The 21,217-nt window shown below is 50.4% G+C and overlaps 1 protein-coding gene across 21 annotated transcripts in view; it reads left to right on the top strand.

Moving 5' to 3' along the window:
* The window catches only part of DYSF (dysferlin), a 202,329-nt gene that overhangs the window by 37,099 nt on the left and 144,013 nt on the right, over positions 1 to 21,217 (top strand). For 13 of the 21 annotated variants that reach the window (XM_078056412.1, XM_036118156.2, XM_036118149.2 and 10 more), the window contains 9 exons: positions 1,405 to 1,510; positions 9,801 to 9,915; positions 11,146 to 11,238; positions 11,591 to 11,802; positions 13,679 to 13,807; positions 14,228 to 14,290; positions 15,061 to 15,111; positions 17,137 to 17,167; positions 17,747 to 17,862. In XM_078056412.1, the coding sequence (XP_077912538.1) occupies positions 1,405 to 1,510; positions 9,801 to 9,915; positions 11,146 to 11,238; positions 11,591 to 11,802; positions 13,679 to 13,807; positions 14,228 to 14,290; positions 15,061 to 15,111; positions 17,137 to 17,167; positions 17,747 to 17,862 (916 nt within the window). The remainder of the gene's footprint in view (positions 1 to 1,404; positions 1,511 to 9,800; positions 9,916 to 11,145; positions 11,239 to 11,590; positions 11,803 to 13,678; positions 13,808 to 14,227; positions 14,291 to 15,060; positions 15,112 to 17,136; positions 17,168 to 17,746; positions 17,863 to 21,217) is intronic. The other 8 variants (XM_036118164.2, XM_036118158.2, XM_036118160.2 and 5 more) reach the window with 1 other exon arrangement.

Below are 21,217 nucleotides of genomic sequence, written 5' to 3'. Positions count from 1 at the left end.
ATTTTATTTTAATTTTTATTGCATTTTATTTATCCATTCATTTGTTTATTTATCCATTCATCTGTTGATAGACACTCGTGTTGCTTTTATTTTTTGGTGATTGTGAATAATGCTGTTATGAATGGGGGTGTACAAATATCTCTTCAAGTCCCTGGTTTCAAGATTCTTTTTTTTTTTTTTTAAGGTTTTATTTATTTATTTGACAGAGAGAGACACAGTGAGAGAGGGAACACAAGCAGAGAGAGTGGGAGAAGGAGAAGCAGGCTTCCCGCTGAGCAGGGAGCCCGATGTGGGGCTCGATCCCAGGACCCCGGGACCATGACCTGAGCCAAAGGCAGACGCTTAATGACTGAGCCACCCAGGCACCCCAGTTCTTTTGGTAGAATTGCTAGATTATATGGTTTGATCCATTTTTGCATTCCCTTTTTTCCATGCCTGTCAGCAGAGCACAAGGGTTCCAATTTCTCCACATCCTTACCAACTTTTGTTGTTTTCTGTTTTTTGGATAGTAGCCATCCTAATGAATGTGAGGTGATCTCTCATTGTGAGCAGCCAGTGTTAAAATCAGCTATTTAGGGGCATCTGGGTGGCTTAGTCGGTTAAACGTTCGACTCTTGGTTTCGGCTCAGGTAGCGATCATGAGATCATGCTCCACATCGGATGCAGTTTGCCCATTTCCTAGCAGGGAACACAAACTTTTTCCTTGGCACTCTTTGGAAGGGTCCCTTAACTGGTCATCACTCGGTGACCTACTCTTTCCTAAGAGCCCGTTCGTTTATGGGGCCCCCACCCCTCACTCGGAGATTCTGCCTTATGTATATGTGGTGTGATAGTCCCTGGCCTCTCTTGGGAGTGGGGTATGTCTGCCCTTCCCCAATTTGCTTTTCTCCCTGTCCCTGAAGACAAGAAAGACTGTTTTTCATTTATGACCATTGCTGGCCGAGCCCTGGGAACCCGGGATAGACGGCCTGTGTCAATGTGGCTGCGGAGCAAGCAGATGTGGTGGTGGGGTCCCCCTGCAGGGGTCCCCCTGCTTTCAGGAGACCGGTGAATTGCTGAGGTCTGATGGGCAAGGCAGCCCTTCTATGGGAGTATGCAGGCGGACAGGGGTGGTGGGGCTGGGCCTCTGGGGAGAGGCAGAAATCTGACCTTGGGAGAAGGGAAGGTGTCTCTCATCCTTGTGCAGGGAGGGGGGAGCCTGACCCTCCAGGGATGATGCATGGGGTGACTGGGGGCAGGGGGCTAGGGAGCCTTGAGGGGTTCTAAGGGACTGTGGTGTTCGATGCAGATCAGTTTTGTCTGCAGGGTGTTTGTGTGGTGAGGTGCTGGCGGGGGGTGGTATGTTGGAAGAAGAGCCAGGCACATTAAGCTAGTTCTCTGCATTCTACTTTTCTCTCCACTTAGGTTCTTGGGGGAAGCCCAAGTCCCACTCCGGGAGGTTCTCGCCACCCCCAGTCTGTCTGCCAGCTTCAACGCCCCCCTGCTGGACACCAAGAAGCAGCCCACGGGGGTAAGTGCCCACTGGGCCTTTGCATCAGGCTAGCGTCTGGTCTGAGGCCTTGCCTTTCTGATGCCTGCGGCGTGTCATCGCCCATCTGCCAGCAACCAGCCCTGGCCCCCCCGAGCTATGGCCAGGGAGGGGAATTGGCATGGAAGGGACAGGAAGGGGACAGGAGGGAGCCCTGGCCCTTCCTGTGGGGCTCAAGTCAGCCTTGCCTCACACCAGCTTGGCCTGCCCCTGGGTCCCCTCCTGCCCTGGAGGGAGGCATGGTCACCTCCAGGGATTGGTTCCTTTTTTTTTTTTTTTTTTAAAGATTTTATTTATTTATTTGACAGAGAGAGAGACAGCGAGAGAGGGAACACAAGCAGGGGGAGCAGGAGAGGGAGAAGCAGGCTTCCCGTGGAGCAGGGAGCCTGATGCGGGGCTCGATCCCAGGACCCCGGGATCATGACCTGAGCCGAAGGCAGACGCTTAACAACTGAGCCACCCAGGCACCCCCAGGGATTGGTTCTTTACTAGAAACCTGATGACTCCCCAAGCTTCCTGGGCAGCTTTGGTGATGGCTCCCCCAATCTCCTCGGTAGCCCTCCCTCACCTCCCCACCCCATCTCCAGATCTGGAATATCTGAGTCATCTGGGTGGCAGATCACAAGGGAAGGGAGACAGACATCCCCCTCCCCTGCCCACCGGAACGTGTTAGACCCTCTTCCTTTGCTTCATTGTCCTTCCTGCCCCTCCCCCAGCCTTTCCAGTGCTCTTCCAGTCCTTGCAGACAATTCCCAGCCCTCATCTCTGGCTTCCCGTTATTTTTAGGGAGCTAAATATACCCTGCAGGGTTCTTTCTTCCTGGTCAGTAGAACTCCTGACCTTCCCTCTGGGTCAGCTCCACCTCCCAGGAGGCAAGGGGGACTACCCATTTGGAAATACTTCCTCCCAGTGGGGCCCTGGGGATTCTGGGCTGCATTCTCTTTGAGTGGGGTTACCTTGTGTCTTTGTTTGTGTGTGAGGGTAGGGAACCTTGGCTGGCTTAGTAAATCAGGAAGTGGCAAATCTGGCAGAACTCTGAAAGGAACCACTACTGGGTACTGAGAGCTGGAGAGAGTGACTGACTGAAGTCACACAGTGAATCCATGTCCAAATGGGGACAAGTCGGAGGGTGGCACATCTCCTAAACTCTCAGGGGTGGGAGCGACTTGGACTCCTGGCCCACTGCCTTTCTGATGCTGGAATTTCCTCCGGAGGCATCTTAGGCTAGTGGTGGCTGGATGCTTCCCTGATGGAGAGAGGTTACTTCCCAGGAGAATCCATCCCTTTCTCAGACGGTGCTCACTGGCAGGACATTCTGGTTTAGTGCGGTGATCACTTGTAGGTTTGTAAGCTCTTCAGGGGCTTCCCAAGTGAAATCTGGAACCAGTCCCCTTACATGGAAGGCAGGGAGAGACCCAAGAAAGAGGCAAGCCACTCCAGACTGGGAGGCGGCAGGGTTAGTAAGCTAGGGGACTTACCTATGAGACATGTCTGGGGTGGCAGCAAGATGAGTAGATCTCTGCACCCATCTACCACATCTTAGAAGTTTATATAGAGCTCTTAACTGGGTTCAGTCATGTATACCATCCAGATAGTCTCAACACCGTGTCACTAGCTCAAGACTCTGCCTGGAGCAACCTCTGGGAGCAAGGAGGGCAAGCAGAACTTACATTCCATGGAGAGTGGAGGGGGTGAAGAGCCTCTGATTGCCTGGGTTTATCATGGGTCAGCTGGTGGGCGCATCCTCTCAGTGACCTCCAGCATCACTGAGCCTGTCTCCATCACCTTCTGAATCCCCCTTGTCCTCCCCCTGAGTTCTCCAGTCTACTCATGCAATCTAAGGGTTCTAGCGCCAACTTCCAATTTTGCCCCCCACACCACCAAGGAATTCTCTGACCCCAGCTGGGCATCCTATAACTCAACTCAATTCTGACACTGTCTATCCAGGGACAGCTCTGGGTTAAGGGCTCAGTCCTACAAGACCTCCCCTTCCCCTTCCAATGCCAGTCCCAAGTCCAGGTTCCCCTGTGCTTCTGACCAACTGGCTCTAGATTGGACGTTCCTGTGACCCCCTCCTTGGGTTTGATTAACTTGCTAGAGTGGCTCACAGGACTCAGAAAAACATTCTACTTACCAGATTACTGGTTATTATCCAACCTGGAAGCTCTCCAATCCCTGTCCTTTGGGGTTTTATGGAGGCTTCATTGGCAATTGAACTCCATCTCCAGCCTGGATCTCCTCCCTGGAGGTGGTGGGGGCTGAAGGTTCTACAACCCTCTAACCGCAAGGTTGGCTCCACTAGCAACCAGATGCCATCCTTAGGTGATTTCCAAAGTCACCTCATTAGCACAACAAAAGACACCTTGATGGCTCTTACTACTTAGGAAAATCCAAGGAATTCCTAAAAGGGGCTCTGTGCCAGAAACAGGGATAATGACTAAATATACATATAGACACCACATATGTAATTATAAATCACAGTATCACAACCCTAGAGTCAAGAAGGACTCCAAGCACTTCTGGATCCTGAAGAGGACCACAGCTTTCTGTAAAGGTGTAGTGCACTCATGGAGGAACTGTAGGTAGCTGGTGAGGGAGATACTTTGTCAGGGATCTGAGAAACACTTACTAACATTTACCAGTTTATTAAAAAGATATAATAAAGCATATGAATCAACAGCCAGAGGAAGAGATAGATAGGGCAAAGTCCTGAACAAAGGAACTTCTGTCCTTGTGGAGCTTGGGACCCTGTTCAGTGGCACATGGAAGCATTCGAGTTCCCTCAGCATGGAAACTCTCTGAAAAAAGAGACCAAAAAACTTGAGTTTTTAATGGAGACTTCATTATAGTCATGATTGACTAAGTCATTGGCCATTGGATAATGCAACCTTCAGCCCCTCTCTCCTCCCCAGAGGTTGGGAGGGATGGGATTGAAAGTTCCAACCCTCTAATCGCATGGTTGGTCCTCCTGGCAACCAGCTCCCACCCTTCTGTGGGGTCCAAAAGTCACCTTCATTAATAACAAGACATCCATTTTACCTTTATGGCTCTGAAGCGTTTTCAGGAACTGTGGATGAAGACCCAATATTTCTGAGAAATATAGTTTGGTCACCTGAATGACCAAATACGTGTTTCTTATAAATCATTAAATCACAGCCCCCAGTGCCTTCAACCAGGGTTTCTAGCTTCTGGCTTAGCTGCTCAAACATCTCTTCACTCTTGCCCTCTGGACATCCATGACTGGTGTTTCTTGCAAGTTCTCCTGCACTTGGGCCCCTCTAAGCTCAGATGCCTGTCCAGCCCCTGAGACACAGCTTTTCACACCTGGTCCCTGTCCACAGGGCTGAGCCAGGTTGGTGACCATCCCTGAATGCCTCACCTTTCCTCCTCTGGCTCTTTGTTCCCACACTCTGTGCTTGGGAACCTGGTGTCTGTCGGGGGAGTGGGGAGTGGGCTGGTCTGGGGTTTGGTCGTGCTAAGCTCAGTGTCAGAGAGCTGTGGCTGAGGAAGCAGGCAGTAAGCAATGGGGCTGAGCATGGTGGGGTGGGCAAAGGACCCCAGAGCTTGGCCACATGACCTGTAGGAGGATCTGATGAGGTTGTCCTCTGTCTCTGTCTTTGGTTTCCTAGGCCCTTCTAGCCTGGGGGCCAGACAGGACCCTCCAGAGTTCTGTGCTGTTGTTGACTGTGGGCCCCAAGATGGCAGACACGGGTGACAGGTTCCCTGCTCCAGGGCAGCGTGTCCTAGTGGACACATGACTGACTGATAATGGTCATGGGACAGGATGACTGCATGGCGGTGCCAGGGCTGGAGACTTGAGGAACGGGGCTATCAGGTGGGGTACCTTGATGTGATTGGCCTCAGAGGGACTCTAGGCCAAGGTCATGTGGTTTGGGAGAGCATGGAGCTCACAGATGTCCTATAGGAAGAAAATCTCAGCTTTGGTTATGTCTGGAGAAGGGGACAGGCACTGAGGTATGACATCATGGTGAAGGTGGCAGATCCTGACCCTGGGTGGGGTCAGGACCATAGACACGCCCCCCTAGAGATCCCCGGTAGAGCTAAAGGCCTCTAATATTAATCACCTGTGGTCCCGAAGCAGTGGTCCCCAGAGCCTGTTCTAGGCCCTGGGCTTTAGATCCTCTGAAGCTGCCAGGGATGTCCCTGTGGCTCCTTGATGGGCAAATAAAAGATGGAGCTGGCTCTGTGCCGGAAGTCTCATTCAAGTGCCTAGACCCACCAGGATGTCTCCATTTCCTCAGGAGGTTGGTGTGGGGCTCTCAGTATGTGGGTAGCTGATACTCAGGAAACCTTGGGAAGGGCTGCCTGGGTGGTCTTCAGATTCCGGGGCTGTAGCTCCTTCCTGCTTCTCCTGCAGGGCTGCTCCCGAACCCCCATGCTAAGGCGCTGGTCCCCAGGCCATGGAGGGGAGCGGTCATTCTCCTGTGGGCCCACGTCTGCACTGAGCACAGAGATGGTGTGCAAAGTCCCCTAGGCTGTGGAGGGCCTGGGTGGGCAGGGTACGCTCTGAGAAATAAGAAGGGGTGTTCTCCAAGGGGATCTGGTCCTAGGGCCAGGGGACCTCAGGCACCAAGGGTTAGAAGAACGGGGGGGGTGTGTGTGTGTGTGAAAGGCAGCCAAGGTGTGTCCCCTCCAAGGTTTGGCTTCTCTCTCCTCACCTCAGTGGGGTCCACTCAGACCACTCGATTTAACACTGCCGCCCCTCCTGCTCCCCCTTGCTCTGGTCGACTTTTCTTTCTAACGTACTTTAGTAAGTTAGGTTATCTATTTCATTTTTTATTTATTGTCTGTCCCCTCTGCCAGGATGTCAGCTCCATGGGGATGGGAGGTTTCACTTTGTTCATGGAAGTATCCCACGATCTTGAAGTGCTTGGCCCTTAGCAGGTGCTCCATATATATTTGTGCAGGAAATGAATAAGCAAATTAATGAGTGAATGGGTCCGGCCAGATATGTCAGGTGGGACGCTGTCCGACCTTTCAGATGCTTGCCAAGCTCAGGCTGAGCCAAGCAATCAGCCCACAGAGGGCTGGCCTCATGGGCAGCTAGGCCCTGCACTTGGTTTAATTCTCTGCTGTTGCCATCTTGACATTCCTAATACCTTTTTAACAAGGGACCATATTTTCATTTTGCACTTAGCCTCATGCTACTTCTGAAGAGTGGGAATCAGCATGGATGGGGCAGGGGCTTTATTTGTCTCTCTGAGTGAGATTCCTATGATTATAGCAGAAGCAGATTTCTCAGATTTTTAACCTCTTATTTTAAAATAATTTAAGTTTTAGAGAGAAGTTTCGAGAATAGTACAAAGTACTGTTTAGAACAAAAAAGTCACCAACCTCCTGGCCCATCACCCTGAATTTAGTGTGTGTTCTCTCCGATGAAGGACTTTTTCCTATGGAGCCTATAACCTTCAGAAACTGAGGGAATGAGTGCTGGTACAGCGCTGCCGTCCAAACCACAGACCCCCCCATTCGAGTTCATCAGTTTTTTCAGCAGTGTCCTTTGTAGCAAAAATATCCAATTCAGGATTATATGTTGTGTTAGTTGTTTGTCTTCAGTCTCCTTCCGTCTGGGAGAATTCATCAGTCTTTCTTCGGCTTTTACAACCTTGGGACCTTGACGCTTTGGGGAATGCAGGCCAGTTCTCCTGTAGAATGTCTCCCAGTTTGGGTCTGTCTGAGGTTTCCTTGCGATTAGATTCAGGCTGAGCATCTTTGGCAGGAAAAGAACACAGTGACCATGTGCTGCTGTCATTGTATCCGGATGACTGTTCTCTTAACCTTGAGCATTTGATGAATGTCGCCTTTGCCAGCTTTCTCCACCCATCACCAATCCATCCCCTTTTCCAATAGGTAGGAATTGTGGGGGGAGGTACCTTGTGACTCTAAATACTCTGATTCTCATCCAACTTTTACCCGGCAGTTTTCATATCCACTGTTGTTTCATTGGTTGGATTAATTCTTGTTTTGATGGTTGTCAAATGGTGATGTCCTAAGCCAATTATTTTTTTCTGCCTTCATCAGTTGGTATTTCACTGTAAGGAGAAGCTTTCTTCTGTCCTATTTATTTATGTGTAGATTAAGGTATTCCTATTTTATTCAGTGGTTTAATTTACTATATTTATTTTCACATTTAAATTGTCCCAGATTTGGCCAGTGGGAGTCCGTGAAAATAGGTTTCTGCGTCCTTTGGACATGTTTCTATCATTCTTTGGGTATTGCCTTGCTTTCTGGCACAAAAGGGTTCCAGGGTCATCTACTTTTGCTGGACTAGCCCTAGAATTAGTTATTTTTCCAAAGAGCCCAACTTGCCTTTTGATGAAGTGGGGGAAAGCCCCAGGATGGTTGTTAAAAGTACAGATGCCCAGGTCCACCCCAGACCTGCTGACTGGAATCTCCAGGAGTTCAGGGGTGGTGATGAGTGTCTGGGCAAGGGGGTGGGGCCCCAGAAGCTGTTCTTTCCTCTCTGGGCTGCAGGAGCTTAGGGTGCATGGCTTGCGGCATGCTCAAGTGGCGACACCTGCTGGTGATTCTCAAACCTGCACAGCAGGCAGCAAGGGCAGAGCCTTGGTTCCATGACAGAAAGGGTCTCATTGCCTTCCTGGCCTCTCCCTGGGTCTCTTGGGACGCTGAGCTGGCGCTGGCTTCCTTCCTTAGTGCTCTGAGCCCCACCCTTCCACGGGTCCTGCCCTCCCTTAGCCTGGCTGCCCCTGCCCAGGCCCCAGTCTGGGGGTTCAAGCCCCAGACCTGGAGCCATCCAGTACCTATGGCCCTTTCTGTCTCAGGACCAGGATTCGCCCCAGGAGTTTCTGGAATCCTTAATATTACTCAGTGGAGATGTCTAGTGAATTATGCTGAGCTGCTCAGGGGATATTATGCATTATTAACAACTATGTTTATACAGGATTTGTCAAAACCTGGGAAATGCTTACTGTTTAACATAAGGAAAATAGAAAAGCATTTTATATACAGTAGGGCTGTTCAGTATTTGTTTAAAAAGATTGGAGAGAATTAGATCAAAATGTGAATAAAGGTGGACTTAAGGCAATTTATTTTCTCTTGCATTTTCTTTTCTTTTTTCTCTTTCTTTTTTAAGATTTATTTATTTATTTGAGAGAGAGAGGGGGAGAGTGGGAGCGTGAGTGGGAGGAGGAAGAGGGAGAGAATCTCAAGCAGACTCCCCACTGAGCGTTGACCGCCCCCCCCCCAAATGCGGGGCTTGATCTCAAGACCCATGAGATCATGGCCCATGAGATCATGACCTGAGCTGAAACCAGGAGTCGGATGCTTGACCAACCAACTGTGCCACCCAGGCGCCCCACATTATTTTTTTTTTCTTTAAGGTTTCTGTACTCTCTAAACTTTCTTCAATAGAGCATTTATTATTTCGATCCAAAAAAGGCTGCCCCAGGAGGCCTGCTGGACCTATGGTACCAGGAAAGGCTGGGCCAGGCCCCCACTGGCCTAGGAGCTATAAGGCTGGAGAGCCTGCTGAGGCTGTTTCTTCAGGTTCTAGGGCCCTTTGAACAGTGCAGGTCTTGTTGCAGGGGAGACGCAGTGTGTCCGTGGGGTGAAAACACAGGGCAGGCTTTCCTGGCCCATGAGAATGGGGTGACTAGTCCCTCTCCCCTCAGCTGGTCAAAGCTGGAACAGCTAAGTTTGAGTTGGGGGACAGGGGTTCTTCTGGGAGGGAAGAGGGCTCAGAAGGGTGAGCAGCACCCCGAGACTCTCAGAGCTAGCTGGGGCCTGAGCAGAGCGAGGCTGAGCCGCCTGTGGAGAAACAGGGGAGGGCCCTCAGTTAAGCAGAGCGGCCAAGGGGCTTTTTCCTGAAGATGAGCCTAGGCTGAGAGTTGAAAAATCCTGCAGGAGAGGTTGAATTGCTGATTCGTTTATAGACGCTTATGATGTGCTCTGTCAGCTCATTTCATCCCCATTTGACCCTACAAGGAAGGTACGATTGTTGTTAGTACCCTCATTTTACAGATGAGGGAAGTGAGGTACAGTGAGGTTCTAGATCTTGACCAAGACTGCACAGCTTCTGAGTGGTAGAAGCTGACTCTGGATTCTGTGCTTGGGACCACTTGACCATGCTGTTGGGCCCCTGGGGTGGCTTTGCCCCAGCCTCCTGCAAACCTGGCCCCCGTCAGAGCCATCATCCTTGGCGAAGGGGTAAAAGGAACAGGAAGGATGCTGGCTGGTGGTGGGCCGAGGCCAATGCACTAACCTGCTGCTCTCCTACCCCCATCTCTTCCAGGCCTCGCTGGTCCTGCAGGTGTCCTACACACCACTCCCTGGAGCCGTGCCCCTGTTCCCACCCTCTGCGTCTCTGGAACCCTCCCCGACTCTGCCTGATGTGGATATGGTGGCTGGTGAGGAGCCCACCCTGGCAGGGCCCCTGGGAAGAAGCCCCACAGCAGTGGTGGAGTCTGGGGGTGAGAGGCCAGAGTGAGGCTTCAGCCAGCCTCTGCAGCCTTCCCCAAGTCGGGGGCAGCCCAGGTCCAGAGAAGAGAGGACACCAGCGGGTGGGGAGTCCTGCGAGCTGCCTTCTGCCACGCAGAGAAAGTGCCACTGGGATTAGTGTGAGGAAGGCCTCCTGGGGAGGGGCTGTGCCTGGGCAGCTCTCAGCTGGGTGGGAGCTTCGGAGGGCGTGCCTGTGCTGGGACGGGGTCTGCCCCAGATGATACCCGGGGCCGCACCCGCTCCCCAGAGGTGAATTCTTCCCTGCTCTGGAACTTCATAGGCCTTTGGCGATGGCGTCGTAATGACAGAGCTGGGGTTTCCTTGAAAGAGCCCTGGGCCGATGTCAGGGGACATGAGTTCCTTTCTTGACTTTTGGCACCAAGTAGCTGTGGGACTTTGGGCTGGCCACTCTCCCTCTCTGGGCCTACGGTTTATCATCTGTGAAACGAGCAGACTGAGTTGGCAAGTTCCGAGGTTGCCTCAGGTCTCTTCACTTGCCTCTGTGGGCCTTGTCACAGGAGGATCTAGCCCAGGGTGCTTGGCTTGCCGTCGCGGGGCTGGTGAGGCCTCCATGTGGCCCAGCCTGCTGGAATGTGCAGGAAGCTACACCGATGGGCCAGGTGGGACTTGGCCATGGGAAAGAGCCTGCAGTTTCTCTCCTGGTGAAGGGAGCTCGAGGCAAACACGGCATTAAAACCCGAGCAGCCTCTGGTGGGGGTGTGCGCTAGGCCTGTCCTGCCCAGGCATGTTGTTGGAGCTCTACACCGTCTGAGCTTGGAGATAGGGACATCAGTCTGGACTGGGGCATAGGGTGGGCGGTGGGCAGAAAGAAGGGGTGCTCCTGGTGACAGAGTGGGGAGGGTGAAGGGCTCGAGTGTTCTGGGACCACCTTGGAGGTGGGTCTGACAGAGTTAGGGTTCGGGCCACTCAGGGAAAGCTCCCAAAGGTGACAAATTTCCAGTCCTGCCTGGAAGGTGGTGAGAAGGGACAGTGTCCAGAAGACATGGGAACTGTTTCTGAGCTTTGTGCCAGGCTAGGGCAGCCAGGGAGAGCGGGTTTGGGGTGGGGGTGCCCTAGGTTGGCTCCCCTCACCCAGCTCCCTCCTCACCTCCTGGGGCTGTGCCTTGCCCCTATGCCAGGTGGGGGACAGAGCCGGGCTGAGACTTGGTCCCTGCTCAGTGACAGCACCGTGGACACGAGATACTCTGGAAAGAAGTGGCTGGCCCCCATGGGTGAGACACGGGTCAGGCTATCCTGATCCTGATCCTACCACCCGTAACCGGCTCTTTGCTGCCATCTGTCAGCTCACCAGAGTGGGCCGTGGGATGAGGTGGGCAGAGGGGCTGATCCTGCAGGACATGGTGGGGAGGGCTAGGGCCATTCGGTTTCCTTCCTGTTGACTAACTGGACTGACTGCCCTCCCGTCTCAGCTGTTGGAAGCTCTTCTTCTTTCTCCCTCATCCATCCTGGCTCACTGACAGGAGGGGAGGTGGGTGGTGGGTCTTCGTGCCTAAGCCCTTTGGCTCCTCCATTGGCTGGATGGGGTCAGAGGGACCAGCCCTTATTAGCACCCTCTCCGCCCAGACACAGGAGGAGAGGAGGACACCGAGGACCAGGGGCTCACGGGAGATGAGGCAGAGCCATTACTGGATCAGAGCGGCGCCCCAGGTCCCGGGGCCCCCACCACCCCGAGGAAGCCACCTTCCCATCCGCCCCCCTACCACCCTGGGAGCAAGAGGAAAAGAAGTGCTCCCACGGCCAGAAAGCTGCTGTCGGACAAACCACAGGACTTCCAGGTAATGGGCTGACTCTCTGACCACAGTCTCCTCTTTTCGATAATGTCTGTCCAGCCCGGGGCAGGTCCTAAGGGCTCTCCTAGGCAGGAGTCTCTGGTTTCCCCGGGTCCCTGGCAGGTGCGGAATGAACAGTTCATGTGTTGTTGTGGCCTCAGAACACAGCCCCTGGTTTTGTTCTTTTAAAAAAGAGGGTGGGGAGCACTGCAGAGATTCAGCCTATCTTTACATTTGTTATGTGTTTTCCAACCAGGGTTCATCTGGCTAGCTAGCTTTTGGCTCCTCGTTGTGTGGTCCTTGGGCTGCAGCAGGGGCAGCAGGTGGAAGCTGGCTGGAAACGCACACCGCCAGCCCTGCTGAATCAGAATCTGCATTTTAACAAGACCCCCAAACTAAGAAGCTCTGTCTAGTGCTCTGTTTTTTCTCTTGATCCATGCCCTTCCTTACAGCCATGGATTCTTCGGAAGGCCAAGCAGAATTTGAGCTTGTTCAAGCTCTTCACAGAATAAAACAATTAATATTAACTCTTGGGCATATTTAATTTTATTTATTTTTTTAAAACATTTATGTATTTATTTGAGAGAGAGTGTGCGCACACACACACACACACACACACACACACAAGCACGCACAAGCAGGGGGAGGGACAGAGGGAGAGGAGAGACAGAATCTCAAGCAGATGTCATGCTAAGCGTGGAGCTCGACTGGGGGCTCGATTGCACGACCCCGAGATCATGACCTGAGCCCAAACCGACAGTCAGATGCTTAGCCCACCCAGGTGCCCCAACCCTCTGGCATATTTTAATCCAAAAATCCACCCGATTTTATTGCATTTTAATTTTGGTCCTTTGCTTATTCTTTTTCTTTTGTATGAAATTTCTCATATCGATATAGTTGCATTTAGTGATATTGAGCTCTTCAGAACTACTCTTAAAGTTAAAAACAGGAAACTTAGCTCTTTGCTAAGTGCAACAAATTGTAAAAATACATTTTACTTCTAAACCGTGGTAATTTAAGCAAAAGTACTAGCTGTAACCACTGTGTATTTGCCTGAGAGACAAAATTCTGACATTATTATTATTTTTATTCCCAAGTCATGTACTTATTGCCTTTTTCTCCTTCGAAAATTAATGTATGTTTATTGTAGAAAACTTAGAAAACACAGGAAAATGAAGAGAATAAAAATCATGGATCTACCGTCCCATTGTTATTAATAATATATTCTTCTATAGTACGGCTTAAAATCCAAAAGCATTGGTCGATCCAACGATAAATAACTGCTGATTAAAACTTAAAACAAGTAAACATCTTATTTTTCCATGAAAATTGTTCTAGTATTTTAAAACTTCATCTTTTCAAATATTTTGCCTAAATTTGGAAGCACAGATATTCCTGAAACCTTTCTTTACTTAAAATTCAACGGAGAAAACTCTTAAGTAATTTCTCAGAACACGAGAAAACGTTGTGTCTTATAAAGAATAAAGTGGGGTCACTTCACTGTGTCAGCTCAGCCTCCGAGGGAGCTGTTAGAGAAGGATGTTCAGGCCACTTAGATGCGCCGGCGTCAAGGGGTCTGACGAAGGGCTGTGCCGATGGCTGTGTGAAATGAGCTGGGGTCTGGGTCCTCAGCCCAGCCCTGGGATTTAGTGCTGGGAGCTTTCTTGGGGCAGGTTGGCAGCTCTTGTGCAGAACTATGGGATTTTATAGATGCAAGGGACCTTGGTAGGAAAATACGACTGTTCTTATAATGCTCTTCCTGATACCTTTTTAATACCGTTCCCAAGAAGCCAGCAGTGGGAACGGTCCCTGAGATTTCTGACTCTTTTGGGGCCTGACTACTTCGGCCTTCCTCCTGCTCATGCCTCCTCTTGGCTTTCAGATCAGGGTGCAAGTGATCGAGGGTCGCCAGCTGCCAGGGGTGAATATCAAGCCTGTGGTCAAGGTCACGGCTGCCGGGCAGACCAAGAGGACACGGATCCACAAGGGAAACAGCCCACTCTTCAATGAGGTGGGAGATGCTGGATATCAGGACGAGAACCACAGGGGCCCTTCCGAATTGGGAATGCATAGCAGACACCTGACAATCCATCTGGTTTTTGTATCGAGAGATATGCCGGGTCCCCAGTAGGGTATCCGATGAACTGGAGGGAGGGTTCTAGCTCTTATTCCTGCCTTGGGCTCCCAATGCCCCACGTCTCTGACACGCTGTAGGGCTGGCCCCCCGCCCTGTCCCTGAGATGACAACCTCTATGAGGGCAAGGGTGAGATACCCCAGAACTTGTGGAATCCCCAGAGCTCGTTGTTGGGCTGAGCTCAGTCCACACTTCTGAGTGGACCAGACCTGAAGGCTGTGGGCAGCGGCCGACCCTCTCCTCAGCCCCCGGGGTCGGCAGGCACTCATTTGTTTTCCTTTTGCCCTGAACCTCAGACTCTCTTCTTCAATGTGTTTGACTCTCCCTCGGAGCTGTTTGACGAGCCCATCTTTATCACGGTACGTCTCAGCAATCAGTGTTTCTCTGTGGGTTACGTGTACACTCGCGGGCACACCACCGTGCACGTGTGTATGTGTGTGTATCAGCGTGCATGTGTGTGCGTGCCTGTCGGTGTGAGTGTGAGCTAGTGTGAGGAAGAAGCATGCGGCCCAGGGCACGGGTGAGGGGAGCGGCTCACCGCCAAGCTCTGCTGGTCACAGAAATGCCTTTGGCAGCTCAGATGGAGGCAACAGCCGAGTGGGGAACCCCCACTGCCCAGCACCCCCACGGGGGCGGCAGGTCAGGGTTCTGAAATCATTCTCGCAGTGGACCCTGATTCTCATTTTATTTTGTTTGCCCATGTGCCTGTTTCTGGCCAGGATCTTCTTTCTTTGGGTCTCAGCTCTTTCTTTTCTTTTTTTCTTCCTTTTTTTGGGGCTTTCTTCTGAAAGGCAGTGTAGTTTAGTTGTTGAAGGTGTGGGCTCCGGAACCACCGTCGGGGCTCTGGTCCTGACTCTGCCGTTTAGGGGTTGTGTGATGCTCTACAAGTCCTGTAGTCTCTCTGTGCCTCTGTTCTTCATCTGTAAAATGGGCATAATAATAGTACCTACTCAGGGGGTTCACGTGAGTGTTAAACATTGCTCAGAACAGTCTCTGGAACAGAGCAAGTGCTCTACGTAATTGGCTGTTACTGTTTGGGAGGGAAGAGCTGTTGTGTTGGGTCCTGTCTGAGCCAACGTTTACTTGTAAATAAGAGTTTTAATTTATCTCCGCCCCCCCCCCCCACCAGGTGGTAGATTCCCGTTCTCTCCGGACAGATGCTCTCATTGGGGAATTCCGGGTAATTATGTATTTTCTTTGAAAGCAGTTAGTTGTCACTAGTTCACGTTAGTGGAGGCTCTGTGCATAATGTGCAGAGGCTGGTGCCTCGGGGGTCCTGTTCCTCTCAGTCTGTGCTGGGGAAATACAGTTAAAAAAAAAAAAACACAAGACAAAATCTTCTCCAAACAAAGAAATCCTCTCCACAAAGATCGTAGAGAAACAATAGACTTTTATTATTGAATAAGTATCAATCCAGAAGGTGATGCACATGACAGGCAATCCACTAGGAGACGGTAAAGGCAGCAAGAAATCCTTTACAACGCTGAGCAGATACAACCCACCCGGTACTTGTTCTCAGCGTAACTAGTCCTCAAGGCAGACGACTGACAGCGCCCTCAGCCACACACAGTTCATCCTCACCACCTGGTAATTGGGTTGACCATCTGTGTTAGCTAATTGACTTTCTCCAGAGGAAAAAAAACAGAAAAACTTGCATTTTTGTGATGAGAGTTGTTTTACAACTTGGACCCAGGCCTGTGTCGAAGGCAGGCCCCTCCCTTCCCACAGAAAAAGCAGAGAAAATACTTATATTTACAAGGTTTCTAAGGTAAATTATCTGACAGAAAGGGCGGAGAGGGAAATCTCTTCCCTTATGTCCAACAGGGGGAATTCGGATTCTTGCTTCTGATTCATATTTGTCTTTACATCTGGGAAGGAAGCTTGAAATTGGTGGTTAGACGGCCCTCCTCCTAATTTTGACTTGGGCCAGTGTGACACCAGTGCTCTGTGCCCCGCGTGCACCCTCGCTCTGGCTTGGGAGTGGGGTCCAGATGTGGAGTCCAGTGGGAACAGGGTGGGACACAGGAGAGATGGGGGAGCCTTCCCCCCTCCCCATTTGTCCCAGAAGTGCAGAAGTGAGGAGTGTACTGCGGAGAACCAAGGACTGACTAGGACTCAGCTCACAGGGAGGCATCAACAGGTCTCAGAAAGCAAAGGCAACTAGCAATGGAGACCTTCATGAATGGTGTTTTAAGGCAATTCTCAGTGATTTTCTCATTTTCGAATCTTCAGGCATTTATCAAATGGAAAGAAGGCGTACAGACTTATTTTAACCTCCCCTTGCTATCCAAATAAAATATGGCCTCTTCTCTGGGAAGTAGTCACAAGATAGAAAGTGAAGTCAATTTTCCTGGAGAAGGCAGTTTTAAAAAGAACAGTATCGAACCTGGGTCATTCTGTAATAAATGGGGTTCTATGTCCTGAGTCTCTAATCTTTGAAGCATATTCTTGGTCTTAGAACCCAGAGTTTAAGGTAAACAAGTATTTTCTTTTTTTCTAATTATAAAAGTAATCCATGATCAAAAAACATTTTTATTTTTTTTATTTTTATTTTTTATTTTTTTTAAGATTTTATTTATTTATTTGACAGAGAGAGACACAGCGAGAGAGGGAGCACAAGCAGGGGGAGTGGGAGAGGGAGAAGCAGGCTTCCCGCGGAGCAGGGAGCCTGATGCGGGGCTCGATCCCAGGACCCTGGGATCATGACCTGAGCCGAAGGCAGACACTTAGCGACTGAGCCACCCAGGCACCCCCAAAAAACATTTTTAGAGCAGTGTTAGGTTCATAGCCAACTAGAGTGGGAAGTACAGAGTTCTCATGTCCCTCCGGCTGCCCCCATGCACAGCCTGCCCGACCATCAGTGTCCCACTGATCTATGAATTTTTATAGAAAATTATAAAATATAGGAAAGGAAAAAATAAAAAAATAAAATAAATCTACCACCTAAATCTACCAGCCAGAGACAGCACAGTTACCATTTTGTTGTGTTTCTTTTGCTTTCTTTCCCGTGCATGGATAAACCTTACCAAACTTTGATCAACATGTATTCTGCTCTTTTTTCCATGTAATGTCAGCTGATGAACATTTCCCTATGTCCCCAAATGATCTTCAAAGCATGATTTTTAATGTGATGGCATAATGTACCATATTTCACTTAATGCTCCAAGGGCAAGAGTTTGACTTGTGTTTCTTGGTTTGGTTTCAGATGGATGTGGGTACCATCTACAGAGAGCCCCGTGAGTCACGTCCTCAACACCTTGACCATATCCTTGCATTTTGGTTCTGGAGGCTCTTGGGGACAGCCATTTGGGACAATCACCTTTTTTCCTTGGGGGTTTTAGAGTTTAGAGGTAGAGTCTGATTGTGGAGATGAGAGCTGCAGGAATGAAGAGAAGGCAGGCTTCCATCTTCCAAGTAAACCAGGCCCTCAGGGAGATCAAACCTTCATGTGGGTCTTGGCTGGCCCAGTCAGGGATGCTAAATCTGGAAGGCCCCAAGCAAGGGTTGTTGGAGACGAGGTCCCCTCTGACAGGGGTGGGCCATTTTGATAACAAGTCTAGGATTTCTCCACACCTTGGCTTCTGTTCTGGTCTGGTCACTTTTTGAGAGGGAGGCACATGGCCTGGGGTCTGGCTTTGGCAGTCTCTTCTAGGTGTTTCGGTTGACATTTCTGACTTAGACCCACATGAATACTCAAAGTCTGGCCCCCATGTCCCTGTGAATAAATCTCTCACCCAAATGTCGGCCCCAGGCTCCTGGTTGCAGACTTGGGTCCTTCCAGTTCTGCCATCACTGATGGATGTTGTCTCTCTTAGGACATGCCTATCTGAGGAAGTGGTTGCTCCTCTCGGACCCTGATGATTTCTCTGCTGGGGCCAGAGGTTACCTGAAAGCAAGCCTCTGTGTGCTGGGGCCTGGAGATGAAGCGCCCGTGAGTATAGTGCCAGCTCCTCCACCTGGCAGGAGAGGCACCGAACAGACAAACAAAAACACAACTGTAGTTTTTCTGATTTTAAAAAACACATGATAAGTATAAGAAATGTAGAACACGAGCAAAAGTATTAATAAAAAGTGAATCACTCATAATTCTACCACTCAGAGACAGCTGTGATCCAGATCTTGTTGCATATCCTCCCAGAAGGATGTACATGTGCATTTTTCTATTTTTTAAAAAAATATTTATTTATTTTAGAGAGGAAGAGAGAGCACACACGAGTGGGAGGGGCAGAGGGAAGGGAGAGAGGGTCTCAAGTAGACTCAGCGTGAGCATGGAACCCGATGAAGGGTTCGATCTCAAAACCCTGAGATCACGACCTGAGCCAAAACCAAGAGTCAGACTCATAACCACCTGAGCCACCCAGGCGCCCCATCTATTTTTTTTATTGCTTTTTAAAATTGAGATGTAATTGACATATAACATTATATTAGTTTCAGGCATACAACATAATGATTCATTATTTGTATACATTGTGAAATGATCATCACAATAAGTCTAGTTAACATCCATCACCTTATGTAGTTTCAAACGTTTAAGATCTATTCTCTCAGTAACTTTCAAACATGCAATAGAGTATTATTAACTTGAGTCTCCGTGCTGTGCATTACATCCTCATGACTTACTTATCTGATAACTGGAAGTTTGTACATGTTGACCCCCTTCCTCCACCCCCCTCTCCCCCACCTCTGGCAACCACTGATCTGTTGTATATTTTTCTTTTTTTGCAAAAGTGAGATCATTCTCTATATTCTACTCCAACCTGAATTTTATCACCTGAGAATATACTATTATCATCTTTACACACCAGTAAGTCAAGTTCAAGTTGGAGATGGGAAGAATGAGAAAGGCGTGCAGACCTGGGGAGGTATCAGCATCTTTGTATGTTTGGCAAGAAGAGAGAAGGTTGGGAATAGCCGTGGGAGAGGAATGAAGGGTTAATTCCGGGTAAGCGGAAGGATTTCTGAGCAGACACAAGAGCGCCTACTCTGGGTTGGCAGCTTTGTGGTAGAGTCTCATTATACTCAGTGGCCTGGAAGCAGACTGGTGGATGGCAGAGGCGTTGGGCATGGGGAGGGCAGGACTAGTGGAAGCACAAGGCTGAGGTAGCCTGGGCATCGGGACATGGCTGGTGGTGCTGGGTGGGGAGGGTGCAAGAGTGCAAGGCTTAGAGCTGATGAAGGGGATGGAAAATAGGGAACGCACATTTATTGAGCTCCTGCTGTGTGCCAGGCTGTGTTGGGAGCCCCACTCTGTGTGAGTGGGAGGTTGGAGGAGGCAGATAGATTGCAAGCTGTCTTTGGAGAAGGGTTTCAGTGGTCAAGGTTTTGCTAGAGGAATGGTTCTGAGTGGCTGGAGATTCCAGATGTGGCCATGCCTCTAGCAGCTGAAGGGGAGGGGAGATTAAGAAGCTGCTGGTGGAGGAAGGGAACCGTGTTGGCGAATGACCACATGGATGTTGATTATCTTATGGGAGAATTGGAAATCAAATAGGCAAGTGGTGAGGCAGGTGCTGAAGTCATGAAGGAAAGGTGAGCACGTGTCCTTGGCTTGGTGGATGGTATCAGTGAGAACCAGGGGAGAGAGTGGCACATATGGGTGATGGGGACTTCCAGATAAAAGACATGGTGGAGTGATGGTGGGTGCAGGTGCAAAGTATGGCCTTCTCTTCCCAGCCTGGGATGGCCAGGAGGAGAGGGAGAAGCAAAAGTAGGGAAACTGGGGAAAAGAGCGGTGGGAGGTGGAGGGCAAGTTCTATGATGGTGTCAGGAATAGGAGTTGGCTGATGACAAGGGCTCAGGAAGCCACAGTGGAGAGGGTTAGGGGATGGAGAGCCCAGGGTTCTGTGTTATGCAGTGGGCTGATGGAGCTCCAGTGGACAAGCCGCACCCAAAGGCACCTGTCCCTCTCTCTCATCCCGGGTAGTCCTGTCCTGTCCTTCTGTAGCATGTCTTTCCAGACATGGCGCCATCTTGCTCCTTCTTGTGGCATCTCTGGGTCTATTACCCTTTTCTAAAACATTTCTTCCTCTTCTTTCTCTTAATTGGAACATTGCTTTTTCCTGATGAAGCCACTTCTTTTGAAACCAACTGAGACAGAAGCCCCTACTTTCTTCCCCGACTCCCCGTGGGTTCTGGAATGGGAGGAGCAGTTTCCTGCTGCAGGTTTCCCACTGCAGCCTCCCGGGAAACCTGGGAGCTCTTCCCAACTTCAGCGCTGCCTCCTTTAAAGGCTGCTTTGCTGGTTGTTTCTCCCTCTTCTGGGCTGTTGTTACCCACCCCTGCCTCAGGCGGAGCTGGTCCAGGGGCATCCCTGCTTGCAGATTCTGATCTTTGCCATTGTCCTGAGATGTGACACATCAGCCACTGACATCTGATTTCATTTCTTTTGAGACCCTGAGCTCAGAAATCCCTCTTTCTACCACTCTCTGTCTTTTTCCTCCCTCACCCCTGCTGAATGACAGTCCTTCCTCCGGGCGTTACAGGCCCCCCTCCCACCCCCCGTTGGTTTTCCCAATCCAGTAGTGCCTTCCTGCCATGCTCTCCCTCCTCCAGCCTAGACCCCATCCTCCATCACAGCTCTCACCATGTGCTTACTGGTTCCATAGCAGGCGTCTCCTGCCACACCTCATGACCCCCCCCCCCCCCACTGTCTACACTACTTCTTGGTCAGTTTCGGAGGCAGAAGTCACCTGGAGGTGCTGGCTAGATGAACATGGGTGCTATCAACCTCTTCTTTTACTTGGGTGTGGTTTACTCCTTTTCCCATTCGCCACAGTGGCTGTTTCCAGACTTTGCTGTCTTTCCTAAGCCTCAACCTCCACCTCCTGAGAGAGGCAGAGCTGCACAATGGTGAACGAGGTGAGCTCCTGAAGCTCCTTTGGTCCTCATTCCTGACTTCATCTGTCTTCCCTCCCTTCCCCATCTTCCTGCCTCCTTTGCCTTGTGCTCCAGTCCTCCGCCATCTTGTTCTCCCTGCTCTTCCTGGTGTCTTCTCTTCTGCCCTTAGATCTGTACCAGGCTCAAGATTTCCCTACCTTCAAATACCCTCACCCACTTCACTCATTTCTCCCCACCCGTCTTCTCCAAGCTGCTTGCAGCTTGCTTCCAGGCATGACCAGCTTCATCAGGGAGCACATTGGGTTGCCCTTCTCTACTCCTCTACTGGCTGCTCATTCCTCCTCCTCTTCATGAGGATTTCTGCCACCTTCCTTCCCTGAAACCATGTGCTGGAGGGTCATCGTTGCCAACTTCCAGGGGCTCTTCTTTCCTCTCAATCCTCTCTGTTCCTC

The sequence above is a fragment of the Halichoerus grypus genome, chromosome 10 (assembly GCF_964656455.1).
Source record: "Halichoerus grypus chromosome 10, mHalGry1.hap1.1, whole genome shotgun sequence".
Taxonomy (NCBI): Eukaryota; Metazoa; Chordata; class Mammalia; order Carnivora; family Phocidae; genus Halichoerus; species Halichoerus grypus.
This window is presented reverse-complemented; position numbering and strand designations above follow the sequence as displayed.